At 44.4% G+C, this 18,811-nt stretch overlaps 1 protein-coding gene across 2 annotated transcripts in view; it reads right to left on the bottom strand.

Moving 5' to 3' along the window:
- LOC125708932 (collagen alpha-1(XVIII) chain-like) overlaps positions 1-18,811 on the bottom strand; it is a 70,002-nt gene that overhangs the window by 8,854 nt on the left and 42,337 nt on the right. The window contains exons 8-36 of one of the 2 annotated variants that reach the window (XM_048976859.1): positions 18,559-18,732; positions 17,603-17,629; positions 16,364-16,426; positions 15,496-15,573; positions 15,256-15,318; positions 14,496-14,654; positions 11,418-11,471; positions 11,164-11,199; positions 10,900-11,034; positions 10,742-10,801; positions 10,452-10,487; positions 10,297-10,338; positions 9,646-9,708; positions 9,272-9,307; positions 9,094-9,177; positions 8,324-8,389; positions 7,896-7,958; positions 7,529-7,609; positions 7,399-7,434; positions 6,830-6,883; positions 6,623-6,679; positions 4,509-4,568; positions 4,362-4,403; positions 2,422-2,449; positions 1,885-1,965; positions 1,753-1,778; positions 1,034-1,132; positions 352-496; positions 101-174 (exon numbers count right to left, since the gene is read on the bottom strand). In XM_048976859.1, coding sequence (XP_048832816.1) covers positions 101-174; positions 352-496; positions 1,034-1,132; positions 1,753-1,778; positions 1,885-1,965; positions 2,422-2,449; positions 4,362-4,403; positions 4,509-4,568; positions 6,623-6,679; positions 6,830-6,883; positions 7,399-7,434; positions 7,529-7,609; positions 7,896-7,958; positions 8,324-8,389; positions 9,094-9,177; positions 9,272-9,307; positions 9,646-9,708; positions 10,297-10,338; positions 10,452-10,487; positions 10,742-10,801; positions 10,900-11,034; positions 11,164-11,199; positions 11,418-11,471; positions 14,496-14,654; positions 15,256-15,318; positions 15,496-15,573; positions 16,364-16,426; positions 17,603-17,629; positions 18,559-18,732 — 2,022 coding nt within the window. The remainder of the gene's footprint in view (positions 1-100; positions 175-351; positions 497-1,033; positions 1,133-1,752; positions 1,779-1,884; positions 1,966-2,421; positions 2,450-4,361; positions 4,404-4,508; positions 4,569-6,622; positions 6,680-6,829; positions 6,884-7,398; positions 7,435-7,528; positions 7,610-7,895; positions 7,959-8,323; positions 8,390-9,093; positions 9,178-9,271; positions 9,308-9,645; positions 9,709-10,296; positions 10,339-10,451; positions 10,488-10,741; positions 10,802-10,899; positions 11,035-11,163; positions 11,200-11,417; positions 11,472-14,495; positions 14,655-15,255; positions 15,319-15,495; positions 15,574-16,363; positions 16,427-17,602; positions 17,630-18,558; positions 18,733-18,811) is intronic. The other variant, XM_048976860.1, reaches the window with a different exon arrangement.

Below are 18,811 nucleotides of genomic sequence, written 5' to 3'. Positions count from 1 at the left end.
TTATCTCTGTTAAGAACACTGCAGAGACCCTCTGTTAATGACTACACCATCATATAACATAGTAGGAGGGGGCCCTGACCATGTTAATGTGCCCACTCACGAAATTCCCATTGCTTGGGGATCCGGGCCGTCCAGGTGGCCCAGGTGGCCCAGGTGGTCCTGGGACTGCAACAGCTGGAACACAAATATTTGCACTTATTCTTTGTTCAATTCTGTCATTGCACAAATTACTGGCCTCATAAATGACTGGTCTCATAAGCCTGAGAGGACATTAGTTGCTATTAGAAGAGGAACATTGACTAATTCTGAATATATATTTATTACATATATAAGATAATAATGCACTGATACCTGACCCGAAGCGTGGAGGTAGCCCTGGGGGTCCTGGTGGACCAGGGGGACCTTGTGGTCCTGGTCTACCATATCCAGGTAGGCCAGGTAGGCCTGGCATTCCAGGGGGGCCCTGGGGCCCAACAACTGACTCTCCTTTTGGCCCCTAAGACAAAACACATCCCCACAAATCCAGCTTATCACCAGTATAACTAATTAACTAATTCACCACCCAGAAGGGAATTCCTTCTATTGTCATTAAGGTGAGCAGCTTGGAAGCATGACAATAGCTTTTGAATCCAGGTGGCTCACCATGGATACCTGTTTAGTATTACTGGTCTAGCATGGATGGTGGGTACATTGTCTGAAAGGACACTCGAGTCCGGCCATGGAATGCTGGGAGCCTTTTTTATTCATTTTTCAACCAGTCTCAGCCAGAAGGCCTGCATCCAAAGGTTCATTAGTGCAACAAATGTTTCATTTTATCCAATTTAAACCAGACAATATATAATGCCAGGTGAAAACCAATTACCCACAATGCGTTGCTTCCAGCTATGAAAAAAGGCACCCAGCCCATATTGTGTTATGTGCTGCTGGTCCCAGATCTTTATATCAGACAGATGTGGCTAGCTGGCGAGGCACTCTCATCACCATGGCAATAGAGGAATGCCCGTCGTGTGGTATCCATAGAAACATAACTCACCACGAGGCCTGACTTCCCTGGCAGCCCTGGCGGGCCTGTTACCCCAGCCTCTCCCTTCTCCCCCTTCTCTCCTTTGTAGCCCTGGTCCCCTTTTTCCCCCTGGGAGGTGCACAGGGCAGAGACAGGAGTCAGACAGGGGGCATCGGCACAGCGCCCAGCAGCCCAGGGGTACAGCAATGGACGCCCATGCCGGCAACCGATCTTATTGTTCGGGCACAATGGAGGACGGATATTAATCCCGTTTTACACCACATAAAAAAATGCCTGCAGATGCCATATGAAAATGCAAACTTTATAACGTGTTGATGCAAGCATGTGGAAGCAATAAGTCCAGCCCACGCCGCCTAAGCCACAGACCACGGTAGCTTGCTACAAAACTGACAGACATTAGATCCAGCAACAAACGCACAGCCAATCTGGTACCTGCAAGCAGGGAACCTCCTGGCTTTTGTATGTTCAGTACGACGCAAAAGTCTTAGGCAGTCAAAGGAAATGTGAAAAACTATTTATCTGCATGTGTATATTTGCTTAGAAAAAAAAATACAATTCAGCATTAGAAAGTGTAAAATCGTCATTGTTGAGTGACAGCACACAATGAAATGTGTCCTCTGCACTGCGCAGGTAGTGGGAAGCTCATTTAAACATGATTTCCTTTAGTGGCCTAAGACTTTTGCACAGTACTATATGTCTATGCCCCGCCCCCCCAGAGAAGGCCTTACCCTGGAGATGGGAGGATTCCAGGAAGCTGTGGAAGGAAACGCATCTGATAAGCAGCAGCAATAAACGATGTTATCTTTTTTTTTTAGCTATGAGAGAGAGCGATGAAGTGTTGGGGGGGGGCTGAAGCGCACCTGTTTCTCCAGGCTGCCCCGGAAACCCGGCCTCCCCCTTGTCCCCCTTGACACCCACGAAAGTTCTTTGACATCCATCTCCTGATTTTAAGGAGACAGAACAGGATGGTGAACACATGTGCTGAAAGTTAGAAGCAAAGGCAAACTTTCAACGCCCTGCTCAGTCTGCCCTGAAACCCTCGGTGGAATTTGTTGACTGGCGAGGGAACCCTTAGTTAATTTAGCGTAATTGTCAAAGATCAAAAAGGGGCACTCAGGACCTCTCAGCCAATGAGAGCTGTCCCTGCATCTGTCATAATGTGCCAGGTAAACACCACATCCTTCTTATACACTTCAAACAATATATATAAAATACTCGCCTTGTAACTTAATACTTATTCCATTAACCACCATATTGCATTAAACATTCACTGTTTTGTAAACATCAATGCAATTTATAATCCAAGTTTATTACATATATACACCAAATGCACCAAAATAATTCCTTCTTTTAATGGATACACTGCTCTTTCGTCACACAAATCCATTTCAACTCACCTGGTGTCAATTCCCCATTGCCATTAATCTGAATGAGACAAAATGTTGAGGCAAAAAGTAAGTAAGCCAGAATAAAAGCTTTACAAGACACTTCTAATCTCTAACATACAACAACAAAGATCTAAACAGTAGGAGATGTTTAGGCCTGCTTTAGATTAACAAGAACAAAATGTTAAACCCAAATGGGCTGAAAAGAAAAATGTATCCCAATAGCGTGACACTCATAGGTTTGGGATTGTTTGAAATAAATGTTAGTCACAGGAACATTTGGGATTTTGTTTGATACACAGAGATGCAGTCACGTAAACTCACAAAGATTCCAAACGCACATTTTTTCATATAAATAAAGTTGTTTCAAGACTGTCCTCCTCCAAAAATATGCAAGAACCAACATTGTATCTGATATCAGCCTGAACAAAAGTAATGAGCAGTTACTACCTGTCATGCCCGGCTCGTCCGATCCTCGTGTGTGCCACGCCCCCTGATTATCCTCCTGTGTGCCACGCCCCCTGATTATCCACGTGTGCTTCCCCGATCGTACCCAGCTGTGTCTGATTATTTTCGCACAGTCCTGTCTATTTCAGTCCATGTCTTGCCTTAGTTCTTTGTCCGTCATTGATGTCAGTCAATGTCTGATGTATCACGCTCTTCATTTCCACGATACCTTAATAAATCCCCAGTTTTTCCCCGTATTAAACCTGCCTGCCTGCTCCTTGCCCGCTTGCCTGCCCGTGCGCTACACCTGCGTGACCAGCGATCCTGACACTACCAATTTCACAAAATATTTATTACGAAGTTTTGACCAAACTTCGTGCCCTCTGACTGCTCACTCTTGTGAGTTGCTCTGACCAGAACAGACAATGCATATTTTGTTTTTTGAGGACAATCTTGAATCTCCACACTTATCCTTAACTGTGAGACAAAAGCCACAGCAGAACCAAACCCAGAGGCAGGACGGGTCATGCGACATGCTGTGGGGAGGGGTGCCCAGTCTGCCTGCCCCGCCCCGCTCCCAGCTGTCTCTCCAGCCCCTGCGCACCAACGCAGTGCAGGGGACACACATCCTATGCATGCAGATTTATAGTTTTATTGCAACATTTTCTACTAATGGGACTCGGCTGGCTGCGTCGCATGTGGGTTTATAAACACCGGGATGGACAGACCAATCCAGAAAAAACAATCCGATGCCTTTGAGAACGTCTTACTTGGAGGTGGGGGAATTGTAAGCCGAGAAGGCCAGATCTAAAGTAATCAGAAGGCTGCTTTCCCTTGTTGTTAAATTTTTCCTGGGGGTGGTTCTGCCGATCAGCAAAAACCCCAATAATCAATCAATCAACCAATCAATCAATTAATCTATCTATCTATCTATCTATCTATCTATCTATCTATCTATCTGTTGTCTATACTGTGCCTGTCTTAAAGTTCTGTCCTGCACTACTTGAATTTGCACTGACCACCGCAATCATCATGTACAGGGCCACAGTCCAGGCCTGGCAGATTCAGGGGGTCCTGCACTTTATTTGGGCCCTTGAATGCATAAAATAATACACTTGTTAAATTTGACCATTTTATGATCTCTGCTGTGGGGACACCCCTAGTGGGGGGAGGAGGGTCCGAGATGACTTTGAAGGGGTACAGAACTTCTAGCAACACCCCTGACCACACACCTTGCATTCACTCCATCTCTTTTGGGTATCTTGTGCCCTTCCTCTCTGTCTGCATTGGACCCTAACTGTTAGTTTAGTCTGTTGTCATAGCAAGCTGCAGTGACTAAGATTTCCACCCGCCTTGGGACACGATCGTCAGAATGATGGTGTGCGAAGGGGAGAGACAGGCTGGAAGCAGAGAACAGAGGGTGGGGACACTGAGAGGAGGAGAGCGAGTGACAAGACAACCCAGACACACCGGCCCAGTTTAGCCAAGAGTTCTCTATCACTTACTGGAGTTTTGCAGTGAGGTCTGGGTGGGATCTGGAAAACTGTCTTTAAAATTCAGAGGACAGCATCTCAGCGTCAAGAAGTAGGCAAAGGCTGGCAGAAATTCAAAGCATACTGCAGGTCTTTGACTGAGTGTGGACTCGGACTTACCCCCTTGGGGCAGTTGAAGAAGCCTGGGCGCCCTGGGGGTCCGGGGGGACCAGGAAGGCCCTGTGAATGGGAGGAGCTCATTAAACAGGTTTTTCTTTTTAACGCGGCACGTAAACTGACTCTCGTACATTAAAGCACCTTTAAAATGCATGGATTCACATCATATGTCATACTGAGACGGATGAATTATACAAAAATAAAACATATTTCACAGCTCCCTGAATCACCCATCTGTGGCTATTGAGGACTGCACTGACCCTTCTAAAATATTTTAACCACTCCCCAATAAATGTACACTAATTAATTAAAAAAGTCTATTCTCATTCATTTTCACTAAAATCAGACCCGACTAGTAAAGGTATACACCCTCTGTCATAAATCTCTAGTGATGCTCCTGGATTTACATTTTAATTACAGTAATTAATTACAGTGGAAACCACTTATAGTAATCATGTCTGTCAGGGTGAAATTGATTACTATAAGCAGACAATCATTACAACCGATTTTTTTCTTCTTTATATCTAAGGCAGATTACCATCCAATTTATATATTTATTACATGCATATAAGGTAATAAAACAGAGAGCATCGTTCTTAATTTTGTTGACAATTTTAAAATGCAGTACAGCTGTTTGATACGCTTTTCAAATTAAAGTACTGCTCAAATTAAATTACTGAACTGTGTATAATTCAATACACTATAATACAGTACAGTGCTGAAATAATATTCAAGTCAGTGCATTTTCACATTGTCTCAAAACGCTTATTGTAATTTCGCTGCTGCATCATGGTGGTTCATTTTTGGCAGTTTATCAAAAGCTTTGATGAATCTATATTTGTCATTGAGAGATAATGACTTTCTTTTTCCTGTCATGTTTTCTACACACACCACAGTCACCTCAGGTAAGTAGCTGGAAGCAGATGGGTAACCGCATAGCAAAGTAGGGCTATCAAAGTAAAGTAAAAATAAAAAAATAATTACCGCAGTTTTCATTTTTTTCCATATGTTGTCATGTTTAAAAAGAGCGAAAATGAACCCTGTAGGAGGACTACTTGATTACTATAAGTGAATTATTTAAACAGTATGTGTACAGGAATGATTTTGTCCCAAGCTTTTTACTCCATATAAGTGGTTGGTCACTATATCTGTGATCACTATAAGTGGTTTCCACTGTATTTAAATTAGATTGTCAATGTCTGGACATTCTCCATATCGTAGGTTAGATAGTCCTGATACTTTTATATGGCTCGCATAAAAACTTTAAACTTAAACCCCAGATTTAAAACAAAATTATCATCAGCTATGTTTAACAAGGCTTGCTGCTCCACATTAATTGTTTGTTTCACCCCTGGCTCTACAGTGATGTTGAGGTCAGAATCTGCTTGGTAATTCTGGAACTTTTGAAAGTCAGTAGGTTGCAACACACTGTGAAAGCTGAGGTCGTCTCCCTGGAACACCGCCCAGTGTGGAGATGTATGTACAATGTACCTCCAGTCATTCTTAGAGATGAATAAACACTGAGCTTCCAGAATCAGCTTTATCTTTCCCTGACAAGCATGTCTGGTGTGTGAACTGAACGCCTTGCAGTTTGAACTCAAACCGATTGTTCCAATTCCAGCAAAACCGACACAGTGATTCAGCCAAGTCAGAGAGGGAATGGTTGGTACCTTGTAAAAATCTTTCTGAGTGTTGGTGTTAATGTCAAATCACAACGCACACTTACGTAATCGCCTGGTTTGCTCCAGCTTAGTGCTGGTTTGAGGGAAACCTTGGTCATTGTTGATGTGGTCAGAGTAAGAGATCTCACTAAATGGGGAGATACACTGTTTACTGGGATGTTTATATTCTATCCACTGTTTTATTTGTCTGAGAATCAGGCAGTTGTTTTTTACTTGACTCTGAAAAAGAACCGCAGAGACTTTCGACATTCAAAATCCACCATGTTAAAAAGTTTCTGTGCTTACTCTCTAGTGACAAGGAAACCCTTTAGCATGCGGTGAGCCAATGAGAGCCCAGGAAACTAGTCACATGATCTGAACAATAGAATAATATAAATCACCAGCTGCATATGTTTGCTGTTGTCACGTTGAGGTTCCAGCTAAGGAAAAACTTACCGGCAGGCCCACCGTCTCTCCTTTTTCTCCCTTTATTCCAATCATACCGGGACGACCCTGAAGTGAAGAGGGCATACAGAGTAGGATCAAACACAGAGCAGGCCGAGGATGTCCCCTGAGATTCTTCTATAGCAAGCTGCTTGTGTGACGGTGACCCTCACTGACTTATCAACACGTGTAAGCTGACATACAGGAAGCTGTACTTACTGGCCGGCCGGGAAACCCAAATTCTCCTTTAGGTCCTGGTGGTCCAATAGGCCCCTGTAAAACAACACAGTCTCCCCTGACTGAAAGTCTAAGTGCAGCCAATTTTAGGTCAAGTGTGAGAATAGCTAAACAATCAGACAAGGCCAGATACAGAGAACAGCTACAGGTGAGTCAGCAGTCAAATAGAAAACAAATTAAATACCATGTAAGAATAAAGTGTCATTTTGTGACTAGTCATTCATAAAATCAGCAGCTTTCTTTATATGTGAGCTTCTGTAGCGAAGAGGTTATCATGTTAACCTAACACACAAAATGTCCTTTCAAAATATCTTTGTAAATAGTCTACAGGGACTTCAAACTACCCCAATACTGTTGATGTAGCTAATTTTAGACTAATAGACAGAATAATACAAATTTTTTTGCATAAGAGTCTAAAAGCGTGAGTGTCACACCAAATGCATGAAAGTTGACAACTCTGGGTTCTAAACTAGCTGAAAACATTACTTTCTGCAATCCTCCTTCAGGATTAATAGCGTCAATGTCTTTCCATAAAAACAAGTAAATATTACCATGATTCCTACAGCTCCAGATGAGCCACGTTCCCCCTAAAGAACCAAGAAAAACAGATATATGTCGTGAGGATAGGAGCACCCATTCAATCAGCAACATGACGTTTGACTCTGGGAACAAAACAGTGACCTTGACTCCTTTTGGCCCCTGTGGTCCTGTTATCAGTGAGCCCTCTGCAGTGACGATGAGGCCCGGCTCTCCTTTCTCACCCTGAACAGAGACTCAAAGCTTACTGTCACCCAGCAACACAGGTGGAGAATCTACAATCCACCACAACCGAGCACAAAAGCAAGAATTAATTCTTAAAATGCCTGCTAATGGATTACCTATACGGCTTATAAAACACAAGTCAAGTGGTTATTTTAACTGCCAAACAAGGCATTCTGCAGGAGGCAGGTTTTAACTGTTCTCTAATTAAGAGCCCAGTTTTGTAGCTAAATGGAGCTGCCTATTCACAACCCTATTCCCAAATCTCAGGTCCCACATCCTCCCTCACCTTAGGGCCAGCAGGTCCCGGGATCCCTGCAATTCCAGGGTTCCCTTTCGGTCCCTTCAGTCCCTGAGCACACAATTACAGATCAGGTCAAATAAACGAGGAGGAAAAAAATAAATCACTCTGATTAAAGCAACCAGTCACATGACGTGTGCTTGACTGTGATTAATACCAGGGTACTTATCCAGCCACAAGGTACCAGGTACAAAACTAAAAGACTAAGATGAGGTCATTGCCATAATCAAGCCATGTTTCATGCAGATATTCTAAAGGCCAGCATCTGTAATCAGAGCACCATTCTAGTTTACCAACAATGTAAAAACAAGCAAAATCAGGTGGAAATTAGCTTGTGTTCCAGCTTGCAAGGTATATTTGGCTGATGGATTAACACAGAGCATTATACAGGGTGTGAGGGGTTCACTTCTACTCACCTCAGAGCCCTGGGGTGCCAGCATCTCACTGAAATTAAACAGCCCTTCGGTGTCATTGAGAAGGAGCTAGAGGAGCAGGGGAGGGGCGAGGCAATTAGGAAAATCATGGGGGCACCTGACCTGCTATTGTCTACAGCACCTACAATCACACAGAAGCGACCAGTCGTCTGCTAACTTTTCTGGTATTACATTAACTATACAGGAATCCCACTGAAGGGGGATGTTCGTAGAAGACTGAGGAAAACTGGTGAATAAGCTTGTTAGTCAGATATATTACTTGGACATTGAACTAAGATTCGTTTTAACAATATTACCGGAAAAAATATTTGAATATAGTGATGAAATGCTCAGAGTGTGAATTTTACCCTAACTCAGTGTGCCAGTATAGCAGTATGTCACTATAGCAGTGTATCAGAATAATAGTGTGTCAATAAAGCAATATGTCAATATAGCAGTGTGTTAGTATAGCAGTGTCAGTATAGCAGTGCCAATACAGCAGTGTGTCAGTGTAGCAGTGTCTCAGTATAATAGTGTGTCAGTATGGCAGTGTGTCAGTATAATATTGTATCAATATAGCAGTGTGTCAGTATAGCAGTATGTCAATATAGCAGTGTATCAGTATAGCAGAGTGCCAGTAAAGCAGTGTGTCAGTATAGTAGTATGCCAGTATAGCAGTGTGTCAGTATAGCAATCTGCCAGTATAGCAGTGTACTAGCACTATTTCCAAAATATTATGCAAACATCTTTTGTAGTGGATAGTGTCCTCTTACTTCCTGAAGGTTAATGATGGATCCAGGAGGTCCAGGTGGCCCAGGAGGTCCAGTGATAGAGAGCCCATCTGCACCGCGCTCCCCCTGACACAGAAACAAGGTGCATTCATTATGACCAAGTCTGTTCGTAAGTCAACGCACCATGAGCCAAGCAGTAGGTAATGATACTGGGCTGTACCTTTGGACCTGCATCACCTTTTTCTCCTTTAACTCCCTGTAGAGAAAAAAGCTGTATGAAGACAGTGGACAGGGGCATCTCCTAAAATGTCCTAGTGATGGCCAAATAAAGCTTTGTGAACTGTTCACTGTATTTTCTGAACCAGCTAGATGGTGTTCAAAAAAGGCTCAAAACATGCCCCAAAGCAAACCAAGAGCACCATCTAGTGGGGTCAAAAAATACAGCAAATGGTTCATGGACCTTCATTTGGCCATCAGTACCTTTTATAAAAAAAAAAACACTTTCATTTTGGTGTCACCTATGGTTAAGACCATGCTAAGAGCATTGTTATTCACTTTGGGCTCCTCCTCTAAAGGGACAGGCAGAGCACTCACTGGGGAGCCGGTTGACCCCGCGAGGCCAGGAAGGCCTTTTTGCCCAGGATCTCCAGGTGAGCCCTAGATGGTGAAAAGGCAAAAGATGAAAATATACTCACAACAGACAAATGAATAGAGGCTAGTGTGTTGTTGAGTAGGTTAAGGATCTGTGCCCCTGCCAAGCTGGTGGGTTCAAATCCCATTGCTCACAGAGTAATCATGTCACTGTTAATCCTCTGGGGTCAACGGCATCGTTGGAAATACCACGTATCTCTCTTGTGTGTGACCATGCCCCAGTCAGTGAAAGTGTGTTCCCTATCCCTAGACCTCAGAGGGTTAAGCTTGTGGGCAACTACTCCAGGGATGCTAGCTGACCTAGATGATGACACTGATATCCTCACTGCAAGTTGAGCTGGATGAAAGTGACTTATAAATTCATTAATGTGACATAAACTTAGCTAGGCATGCTTATCATCATCCTGCCTCTGACACTTGCTAACAAGGGAAAATCGATTTGGAAACTCGAGGTGGTTGGTGATGACTTAAAGTGAAGCCAGTCTTCGTTTTGATGACATCACTATAGCGACCATGTACTGCCTAGTCTTGTTAACTGTAACTGCTGGATATGTCAAACAGGATGGGTGGCAAAAGATCATGGGAGACCTATACCTTGAGCCCGATGCCAGGGACCCCATTGGCTCCATCCTTGCCCTGTGGAAAAGAAGTATGCATCACTACTGGCCATTTGGACCCACATTAACTGGAGAACTCTCTTATTTCCAATGCACATAAAATCATGGTCCAGGGCTGCAAAAACACCCTACCTTAGGTCCTGGGAGACCCGGAGGACCAGGAGGACCCTGTAAGAAGGAAAAGGGAGTGGTTTAGGAGCATTACTTGACCTCATTTTAAGTCCACAGTTTATCTACTATAAACCCATGGATCTGGTGCCGGCCAACTGAGGTAGGGCCTTCCGAAGATCGTGGCCAAAAAAATGATTTCAAGCACACGATTTTGCATGCCTGCAAACTGCCAACCATTTTGATGTGGTGGAGAGCTGGCATGATCGGAATGGTCGAGATACAGAGGAAGTCTTGAGGGGAGATCCTCTTACCGGTGGTCCTTTGGGTCCAGCTCCCTCAAACATGCCCTGAATTCCAGACCCCTCCAAGTCCTACAAAAGCCAACACACCACAGAACCCCTCAGAACAAGTTCAGTGAGAAGGCAGGAAAGAAATCCAGCCTCTGTAAACAAGAGGAGGAAATTCACACCTGCAGGTCTAAACCGAAACCTCGTCCTGGTGGGCCAGGTGGGCCAGGTGGCCCAGGGGGCCCCTGGAATCCGACCGGGCCCTCTGCTCCCATAGGTCCTGCAAGACCTGTTGGCCCAGGTTCTCCTGAATCACCCTAGAAAAAATCCAAAGATCAGACCTTTTCCATCAAACTTGAAACACACATCCCTGATAATCAGGGCCATTTCACTTGAATAATGTCTTTGCAGAAACCGTAGCTCTGAGTTAGTAAACTTGAAATTACTTTCAGTCCAGGAGGTCCAGTCAAGCCCTGGTCACCCTATGAAAGAGTGAGAGTGATATAATTGTTAATACCTCAGCAAAATCAACAACCCCAGTATCAAGTACAAGCGAGTCAAAACATAGAAATATTGCAAGAATATATTCTATATTCAAGCTTTATTAACGGGGCAATTTGTGAAAGAAAATGATGACAATCTACTTGGTTCATCTCTCCTACACACAGCGTGATATATCCTTCACCTATGGAGGCTTTACCTTCTCACCCTTCTGTCCTTCTGGACCAGGTGCTCCATTCAGCCCAGGAGCCCCCTGAAAAAGACAACCAGCACCTTCAGAACTCCTTAGAAGGATCTAGAAGGTGAACAATACTTACAAATGCCTGCGGATGTTCTGAGATTATAATAATAGTTTCAATGTGCGTGTTTAACTGTTGGTAAAGAAAAAGCAGTGAAATTACGTAAAATATGAATTATTTTCTGCTGCCAATGAACTGGCACTATAAAGGTGAAAATGCAGTCAATCTGAAAAACAGCAAAAGCAATAAATTCATTAAGAAGCTTTCCAGGTTGTGACACTTGGTTTTGTAACCAGCTGACAAACAAACAAGAAAAGCTAAGTATATGCAGTTGTGCCACCGTTTCATTTTTGCAAAGAGAGCTGAGAAAATGTGTTTCTGCGAGTAACTAAAAGATTCCATCTGGATCGGGTTGAAAAGTCTGATTCCCTGTGACAGTCCTGAATGGGGCAGGAGGATGAACCCCACAAACTCATACCAGGAGCCTGACACTGTCTGACAATGCACTGAACATGTTTCAGGAAAACTGAGACTCTGGAACCTGTGGTGGGCGGGATTTACGGTGCTCTGTCAGTCACTGCCCCATCCAACCCAATGGGAGCCAACAGAGTAACCAATGAGAAGTGAGCTCAACTAATCCACGGCTGGAAACAGAAACCTAACCCATTGTGGGCTTACGCCCATCACTCCCGTAACTTTTGACAGATGACAACATATTGCCTCAATTTATTAAGCACATCCCTTTGTTTCTCTGGTTACAAGATCACCTGAAGTTTAAAGTGACCACCTCCAAGTTCTCAGGAAGGCACAATGTTACTTTTGTAATGAGGCCAGTCTCGGTTTCCTTAGCTTCAGGTTAAGTATCTATGGTTATTCAGTGGTAGATCCTAAGAACTCAACCACCTGTTAGTCTTCGGACACAGCACAGTATTTCAGTTTCTATCCTACAATGCAGAATGACACACACACACACACACACACACACACACACACACACACACACACACACACACACAGAGAAAGAAAGAAAGAAAGAAGTAGATGAAAGGAACCAAAAACTCCTGGGAGAAAAAATCCTCTGAGGGTCCAAGTTCAACTGGCTGAACAACTCACTTGTGCATGGTGATATATTTTTATGGTATTTTTCAATGATGCTTCTTCCTTCTTTCTTTCTTTCCATCTATCCATCCATCCACCCATCTTCTAACCAATTACTCAATAGGGGGGTACTGGGGGAAGGGGAGGCTGGAGTACCACTGGTGGGCAGTGGTGTCTTAATGGTTAGGGAAGCACACTTTTAATTGAAAGGCTGCTGGTTCGAATCTCCGACCAGCAAGGCTCCACTGAGGTGCCCTGAGCAAGGTATCGCCCCCAAGCGCTGAATGTCACGATGTCATATATGGGTTAAATGCAGAGGACACATTTAGTTGTGTACTGTGGTGTGTCAACAATAACCACTGATCACCTAATTCTATCCCAGGCAGTATAAAGCCTGAGGCAAGGGAACACCCTAGATGTGATGCCAGTCCATCACAGGGCACACACACAATAACAAACTGTGGCCTATTAACAAATACTAATTCACCTAGCTGCGTGTCTTTGGACTGTCAGAGGAAACCCACACAGCACAGGGAGAACGTGTGATGTCCTCAGACAGAGCAGGCGCCCTAGGGGTGTGAGGTTTCTATAACGTCGATCCACATGCAGTCAGGACAGGTGCTGGACCCTCTAGCTGATGCACAGGAGTCCTCGAGCATGTTCTCGTTAACTCCGAGACGGCTTCCCCTGCATCCAGCACCACAAGCTCGTGTGCAAAAACCTGCACCACAGATCCTTCCCGAGAGCTGCTAGCAGAAAAACAAGCGGCAGTCTCGCCGCCAACATCACAAACACATCCAGACGCCAAGATCCAGAGAGAAAACACTTCATTAACAGAGAGACGTGGGACTGATTGCTTATAGTCCACAGCTGGGCTCACCAGCCTGTGGCCATCTGGGTATGCTTCACAGACACACGCCAGTGAGGGGGAACCACAATCAGCAAGGAGCATGGGGCCCAGGAATAAGAAGCCAGTAGGGGGCTGGAGAGACAGTGGGGCCGCTCTGATGTAACTGGTTCAGCGAGCTGATTTATTGGCTGCAACATGGAGCCTGAAATGAAACTGAAACCAGATTCTACCCCAATAACACTCTCTTCAGATAAAGATGAGCCCAGGCAACCTTTATAAAAGCCAAACATGAGGTTCACGTACAATTACCGACAATTAATCATCTCAATCAATTAATTTATCAATTAATCAGTTAATGCACCTACAGCCTGTACTGACTGTCGGCTGATTTGCCAGAAACTCTTCAAGAGTAGTCTGAGTGGTCATAAAATTAGGAAGCCATAAATGTTTAGTCATAAGACACAACATGGGTTAAACATGATCATGATCACCCATGTCATAGGCTAAGGGTGATTTTTTGCATAAAACGCATCCATTCATCTATCCACCCATCCATTTTCCAAACCGCTTATCCTGCTGGGTCGCGGAGGGTCTGGAGCCTATCCCGGAAGCTATGGGCACGAAGGCAGGGAACAACCCAGGATGGGGGGCCAGCCCATCGCAGGGCACACTCACACACCAGTCACTCCTACGGGCAATCTAGCAAGTCCAATTAGCCTCAGCATGTTTCTGGACTGTGGGGGGGAAACCGGAGTACCCAGAGGAAACCCCACGACGACATGGGGAGAACATGTAAACTCCACACACATGTAACCCAGGCAGAGACTCGAACCCGGGTCCCAGAGGTGTGAGGCAACAGTGCTAACCACTGCACCACCATGCCGCCCCATAAAGCGCACCAATAGTAATATTATTTCAAGGTCTTCACATGAAGTATTCTGTTTATATGTAGTGCACCTTTTATAAACCTTTTTTTTAAAGGTCTGATATGGGTGTGATTTATTTATTTCCTGATTTCGGTGTCAGTAGTTAACCAACCAACACTGGAAATAACTTATAAACAGATCAGGTTCATTTACGAGGTACTTACAGGCTTCCCCATTTCGCCAGGCTTTCCATCTTTTCCTGGGGTCCCTAGAGGACCAAGAGGCTCTGTCTGAAGGCCTCCTGTAGAGTCAGAGTCTCCTCTCGGCCCGGGAGGGCCAGCCTTTCCTGGGGGGCCAGGGGGGCCTGGTGGACCCGGAGGGCCCTGACAAGACAAAAAAAGGATGTTCAAAGCATCCAGTCAGCTACAGGTTTGACACTGGTGGTGACAACAGTCCAGAACAAAGACATCATACTGAAATCCAGCAGGATTGTGACTCCAACTGTTAGCAATTAGCCATGAAGAAACTAATAAGACCCACCCACAATTTTCTGAATATGCAAGAAAACAGGTGCAGAGATTTCCTATTATTTTTAATTTGATGAAACAGTACCAAACTAGTATTTAATACTATGGTTAAAGATTAATCAAAGTAATTAAGTGAAATGTTGCAAATACACGATCCACACATACAGACTCTTTGAAATTTGAGTTTAAGAGCCTTGAGCTAGACCATAACTGTGATCTTACACAAGACCGTAATATGGTTCATTAGGAAGTTATTTATTAAAAGCCTTGAAGTGTGAGTTTACAGAGACTACATTTCAAAACTTTTTTTTTTTCATTCCAGGACCTGTAAGAAACATAGGTTCATAACACGCTTTTTTACAGAATTATTTTAAACAATTAAGATTAAGATGATTAAGAGATGTAAACAGGTGAATCCTTAATAATAAAACAGAATTATGGCTATTGCCAGACTCACTCTGATGACTTCAGTGTCGCTGTCAAAGTCCTCGAACCCTGAGCTATAGCCTTCCACATCCCCCTGAAAATCAGCGCAGCTGCATGTTATACACTTTTTGCTCTAACACGTCTTCGTTGACTCTCCCTGCTTCACCTCACTGCATTCGCAGAGTCGCATTTCATTCTGCCAGATGGGGAGCAGAGGTCACCCCAAACAAAATTTCAGGTAGAATAAGTAATTTGGTTGAGATGTACTCACCGGGAACTTGGGCCGGCTAGCTGGACCTGCAGGTCCTGGCGGTCCAGGAGGACCTGGGAGACCCACACTGGGATCGCCCTATGGGAATCCAGAAAAAATAGACAACAATCAGATATAATCATGTTGACCTTTTCAAGGCTTGCAAGGTCAAGGAAGAAGAGTACAGAGGACACTAAATGCGAAACAGCAGCAGAATTTACATTTCCAGAACATTCCCCATAACCCATTGCTTTAATAACATTTGTGCCGGTTCTAAAATGTCTTTGTTTTCCCTTTTGCTCATTCTGCTGTAGATAAATGAATGACCTCGTGTCATAAAAATAACCTACTCAAGTTATAAAGGTAAGGTTATAAAAAATAAACCACTGCCCAATCAAATGTTTTTCGTCCTGTAGACCAGGTGCAGCCTTGTACTAACTGAGTACAATTAGTACATGTAGATATCTCCTGAATGCAGTATTTCTCTGTTTTAATTTGAACGTTAAACTACATGATAGCACACTTTTGTAAGCCATCTGTTTTGCTGCTCGAGTACCTTAACATGACGTATAGCTATTTTGTTCTAAAAATACAAGCTTATTTTATTTGAACATGTGAGTGTTTTCAATAAACACAACCGGTACTTATTATGGTCATTCTGCCTTTGCACTTCACTTGCCAGTGCATTCTGGGAAATATTTCCTGTCGAGTGTAAAATGTACGCAGGCTTCATTTCTTTGGTGGTTGAGTAATAGCAGACACGCACCTTTGAAGGGTACTGAACTGTCCCTACTATCAGCTGGCAGACAGTCCAGCACACTCACTGAACGTGCTGTAGAGTATATTAGCATGTCACAGAGGCATGTCCTATATAAATGAATAGCCATACCTTCTCTCCCTTGAGTCCAGGTTCTCCTGGAAGACCAGGGAAGCCTTGAGGTCCTTCTTCACCCTGCATGCAAGGAGAACATAAAATGCTCAATTTAATAAAATGAAAAATCAATCCATGAGAAGATGTAGCCTAAAACAAAAAAACAGCTTTATTCCAGCTACTGCGTCCCCCTTGTAGCTTTTGAGGATTTGTCAACAGTCTGCATTCCACAAGCGATAGCTAATTGAACGATACCTTTCAAAGCTACCATAAAAATAAGTCGTATTATGTTAACTTGAGTGCATGAGAAGACAGAAACAAAAATGCATTGTTTTTGCCAGCGGGGGGCACCACATACAGAAAGGCAAGGCTGACTTAATACCATGTGGAGGGCTGCTGAGGCACTCGTAAACGTAAATGCTTTGAACCCCAGCAGCAGCTCAAAGTCTTTGGAAGTGAGTGGGGTTGTATGGTCGCCATTGCTCTTGTTTCAACAAGAGTGCTCTCCACATACCGCCAAAGAAGGCCACAGCCCTGACTAATCGATCACAGAGGACTCTGGGAGCTCTGAGTCTCACTATAATGAGGAACAGAATGGCATGGAATACCCTGGAAGCAGTGGCGAGTTTGAGTTTGCATGGATCGTAGTGCATGTGGCAGGTGACTGCGCCTCAGTTGCTGTAATTGGGAAATTAATGATGCCGGGGGTGGTTTTGTTTTCATCTTTTCACGAAACATTTCCTCATAATTTCTTCCCATTACTGGCTCTGGCTTAGTCCTGCGCTGCACATGTTAGATGCTGGACGGGGCTGGCTGACTCGGGGGGGTATGTGCAGAACGTGAGGGTCAGAGACGGAACACGAAGGGCTTCAGGCCAATTCGGGATTTACATTCTTAGTGACGTATGAGATATATCTCTCCCCTGCCTTTAAACATCCGCAGAGTAGGAATGACAACACGTTGAAGGCCGTCTGTAGCAAAAGCATCTGCAATGTGGCACAACTAAAGAATCTGTACTGGTAAATACCAGCTTTTCAACATGGAGAATCCAAGAAATTAGAGGGGATTTCATCACCCTCCACCATGACTATCAAGCGCACAGGTAATTCACACAGAGCACCTGACAACAGAAAGCTAGGAGGAGCCAATGGGAGGACGGTAGCTTGACAGATCTGCCCATATTTGGGTCTGTTTTCTCACCATACCAGCACTCATTAGAATGACTATAAATGTCGATTGCAGACAGACGGTGCTTACTGGCTTTCCATCTTTACCCCGGATACCCTGAAAAAGAAGAGAAAAATGCATTACACCCTCCGGCAAGTCAATCATTTAGCCAGATGAACAACACTTTAGACTCAAGAATACTAATGCTCCTGGTTCATGTTTGAATGTATGAGCAGGGATTCATCCAAGATGGAGCTTAAGGGAAGAAAGACCTACAAAGTAAGATCTGCAAATTGTGCCCTACGATCTCATCAGTGCCTTGCATCCGGACTCTACCGGCAGGTTTCGCTATTCGTTTGTTGTGTCACCCAATTATGAGTTATAATACATCTTCCGCACTACAGGAAACCACAGACTCTGCAAAATGCACCATCGTGAACCACAACGGAAACTGAGCAAATCACCTGCCACGTTGAGATGAATATGAATCGATTACACAGAAATATTGCTAATAATTTCTTCTCTTGTTTCCGATGAAAGCCACCAACAGGAACGTCGCCGAACAGATTTAGAAACAAAGGAGTTACACGGGCCAAGCTATAGAGAGAGAACTGAGTGTTCTTAACGGGGGAAAAAAGGAGAGTGTACTGGCAAACTTTCATTGCTATTGTGTTCTCCTTTATCCGACCAATGAGGTGCCGCATTTCGCTGTCCCCTCTCACAGTGCCAAAGTGATGGGAATTAGCCGCCACTTAATAAAAGCCCACTGAGGAATGTGATTTACAGAGGGACTGTGTTACTCCAGTCACCACCCTGGCTGTTCCCGTGGTGACACAGAACTGTGTTTTTTTCCTTTCCTGGAGTCAGTGGAAAGGCGTCATAAAACCTCACATTAAAGCGCTTCGCCCGAAGTCCAAATTGCTGGATTACAAGCGCCTTTGAAGCAAGTTGCGTTCCAGCACGTGCCGACAATCCCAAACTAGGCAGACGCGGGGTGCATGAAAGGGGCTTTTCAACCAGGTGCAGAAGAGGTGAACATAGCTCACTGGGAGTCCATTTTTCCCTGGTGTTCCTGGAGCTCCGGAGGGCCCTGGGGGTCCTTTTGGACCCCTGGGACCCGGCTGGGCCTCTCCTTCTCCTGAAGGACCCGATGGGCCCCTTGGTCCAGGCGGGCCAGCTACTCCTGGATCGCCCGGCTCCCCCTTGGATCCCGGTGACATCTAGAGACCCACAGGAAACAGGTTCTACAAACCTGACAACCAAAAGAGCACATTCTCTCTGTCAAAGTGAAGACAGCCG

The sequence above is a fragment of the Brienomyrus brachyistius genome, chromosome 15 (assembly GCF_023856365.1).
Source record: "Brienomyrus brachyistius isolate T26 chromosome 15, BBRACH_0.4, whole genome shotgun sequence".
NCBI lineage: Eukaryota > Metazoa > Chordata > Actinopteri > Osteoglossiformes > Mormyridae > Brienomyrus > Brienomyrus brachyistius.
This window is presented reverse-complemented; position numbering and strand designations above follow the sequence as displayed.